This window comes from Eimeria mitis, genomic scaffold (genome assembly GCF_000499745.2).
Source record: "Eimeria mitis Houghton genomic scaffold, Emh_scaff733, whole genome shotgun sequence".
NCBI classification, from domain to species: Eukaryota; Apicomplexa; class Conoidasida; order Eucoccidiorida; family Eimeriidae; genus Eimeria; species Eimeria mitis.
In genome coordinates this window covers 12,379-15,087 of record NW_013575356.1, presented here as the reverse complement: position 1 = coordinate 15,087, position 2,709 = coordinate 12,379, and the positions used below count along the sequence as shown (strand labels likewise).

The window sequence follows — 2,709 nt, the reverse complement described above, 5'->3', positions numbered from 1 at the left end:
GAGAGCTCTCAAAGCAGGGCCCCAAAGGTGCATGCAGGTTAACACTACCATGTGCAGCGGGGGGCCCCCCCCGGACAGGCCCTCAGAGCGGCCCACAGAAAAACCCCGATGGGGGCCCCCTGGGGGGCCCCCAGGGGGGCCCCCCAGTGCAGCGCCGAGGGGGGGGCCCCCATGAGAGAGGGGGAGGAGAGAGGGGCGGCGGAGAGGGGGCAGACCGACAGGAGACGATAGCCAAGGAGAAGCTTCTTCATGAGCTCCGCGCTGCTGCTGCTGCTGCTGCTGCTGCTGCTGCTGCTGCTGTTGCTGCTGCAGTAGCAAATCCCGCGGATGCCTCAATGCAGTGCCCCCGTGAAGGCTTCGAAAGGGGAGGCCTTGTTGCTGCTGCTGTTGCTGCTGCTGCTGCTGCTGCTGCTGCTGCTGCTGCTGCAGCTGCTGCTGAGTATACGGAGAACTGCAACCCAAGAGCGGCGTACTGTTGCCAAATGGCTGCTGCAGAGTATGCCTGCGCTGCTGCTGCTGCTGCTGCTGCTGCTGCTGCTGTTGCTGCTGCTGCTGCTGCTGCTGCTGCTTCGCGTATTCGATCCATGAGGGAGTAACTCCTGCTGCTGCTGGGCTTTGAGGCTGGGTCCATAGCTGCTGGCTCTGTAGCTGCTGCAGTTGCTGTTGCTGCTGCTGCTGCAACTGCTGCTGCAGCTGCTGCTGCGACAGCATTCGTTGCTGCTGCTGCAGCAGCCAAGCTTCTGCTGTTTCAGCTACAGCGTTGCTGCTGCAGGTGCTGGATTTGGTGCTCGTGCGGGTGGAGAAGCTGGCTCCTGAGCGCTCTCGCTGCTGCAGCAGCAGCAGCTGTTGCTGCTGCTGCTGCTGCTGCTGCTGCTGCTGCTGCTGCTCTAAGAACCCCTGGGACCGTCGCACTATGAGTGGTTGTGACATAGACAAGCTTGGGTTGCTGTCGCTATGCTGTTGCTGCTGCTGCTGCTGCTGATGCAGCTGTTGCTGCAGCTGCTGCTGCTGCAGTAGCTGGTGCTGCAGCCGCTGCTGCTGCTGTAGCTGCTGCTGCTGCTGCTGCTGCTGCTGCTCCCATGGACACAGCCCAGTTTCTGTCTCTCCATTTGGTAGAGACTTCCAGCTGCTGCTACTGCTGCTGTTGCTGCTGCTGCTGCTGCTGCTGCGTTTGCTGTAGTTTTCGTTGCTGTTAATTTCCTTGTTGTTTCTGCTGCTGCTTCTGTTGCTGCTGCTGCTGCTGCTGTTTCTATTGATGTTCCTGCTGCTGCTGCTGCTGCTGCTGCTAGTAATGCGAGTTCTTCCTTCTGGCCGCAATGGCACTAAGTGTGCTCCCCACTGAACTGTATCCTGCTGCTGCTGCTGCTGCTGCTGCTGCTGCTGCTGCTGGCAGCTAGAAGGAGAAGCCTGCAGCGACCTGGTTTTTATATCTTCTATGCATGCGGCTAGGTGTTCCCGCTGCTGCTGCAGCTCTCGGTGCTCCAGCAGCAGCTGCTGATGGAGTTGCTGCTGTCTATACAGCTGAGCTGCTGCTGCTGCTGCTTGGGTAGCCTCAGCGATACTGTCCCACGACTGCTGCCGCTGCTGCTGCTGCTGCTGCTGCTGCTGCTGCTGCTGCTCCTCTTCCTCCTCCTCATCATCATACTCGGGCTCTTCTGCTGCTACTGCTGTTGCTGCTGACGATGTGACAGAGACAGCGACAGAGGAGACAGCATCAGACGGCGCCATTGGTGGCTCCTGCTGCTGCTGCTGCTGCTGCTGCTGCAGCTGCTCGTCCTCCTCCTCCTGCTGCTGCTGCTGCTGCTGCTCCTGCTGCTGCTGCTCCTGTATAACTAGTCTGGCTGTGGTTTGTCTGTGCTGCTGCTTCAGCTGCTCGTGCTCCGCCAGCAATCTCTCTATTTTAAGTTGCTGCGACTCCAGCTGCTGCTGCTGCATCTGCTGCAGCAGCTGCTGCTGCAGCAGATGGTTCAGTATCTCTTCGGGGGCTACTGCGGTGTCCTCGCCGTGTTGCTGCTGCTGCTGCTGCTGCTCCTGCTGCTGCTGCAGCAGCAGCTCCGTCTGCTGCTGCTTCTCCTGTTGCTCCTCCTCCGTTTGCTGCTGCGACTGCTCCTCCTCTTCTGCCTCCTGCTGCTGCAGTTCTTGCTGCTGCAGTTCTTGCTGCTGCAGTTCTTGCTGCTGCAGTTCCTGCTGCTGCAGTTCTTGCTGCTGCTCTTCGTGCAGCAGCGGTTCGTGCTGCTGCAGCAGCAGTTCTTGCTGCTGCAGCTGCAGTTCTTGCTGCTGCAGTTGCTCCATTTCTTGCTGCTGCAGCTGCTCTATTTGCTGCTGCTGCAGCTGCTCGGTTTGTTGCTGCTGCAGCTGCTCGGCCTGCTGCTGCTGCAGTTCATCCTCTTGCCCCTGCTGCTGATCCTCTTCTTGCTGCTGCTTTGAGCTGCTGTCTTCAATAGCGAGGGGGACATATACAAACTCTTTTGCTGCTGCAGCACTCAGCTCTTCTGCTGCTGCTGCTNTTCAATAGCGAGGGGGACATATACAAACTCTTTTGCTGCTGCAGCACTCAGCTCTTCTGCTGCTGCTGCTTCTGTTGCTTCTGCTGCCGCTGCTGCTGCTGCTGCTGCTGCATCTATTACCGTCGCTGCTGCTTCCGTTGATGCTGCTGCTGCTTCTGTTGCTTCTGCTGCTTCTGCTGCATGCTCTACGATGACTTCCCCG

General features: G+C 59.2%; 1 protein-coding gene across 1 annotated transcript in view; it reads right to left on the bottom strand.

The window, feature by feature from the left end:
• The window catches only part of EMH_0021030 (kinesin motor domain-containing protein, putative), a gene marked incomplete at both ends in the record, with an annotated part of 8,623 nt that overhangs the window by 1,496 nt on the left and 4,418 nt on the right, over window positions 1-2,709 (bottom strand). The window contains 2 exons of the mRNA XM_013501678.1: window positions 3-2,431; window positions 2,703-2,709. Of these exons, the coding sequence (XP_013357132.1) occupies window positions 3-2,431; window positions 2,703-2,709 (2,436 nt within the window). The remainder of the gene's footprint in view (window positions 1-2; window positions 2,432-2,702) is intronic.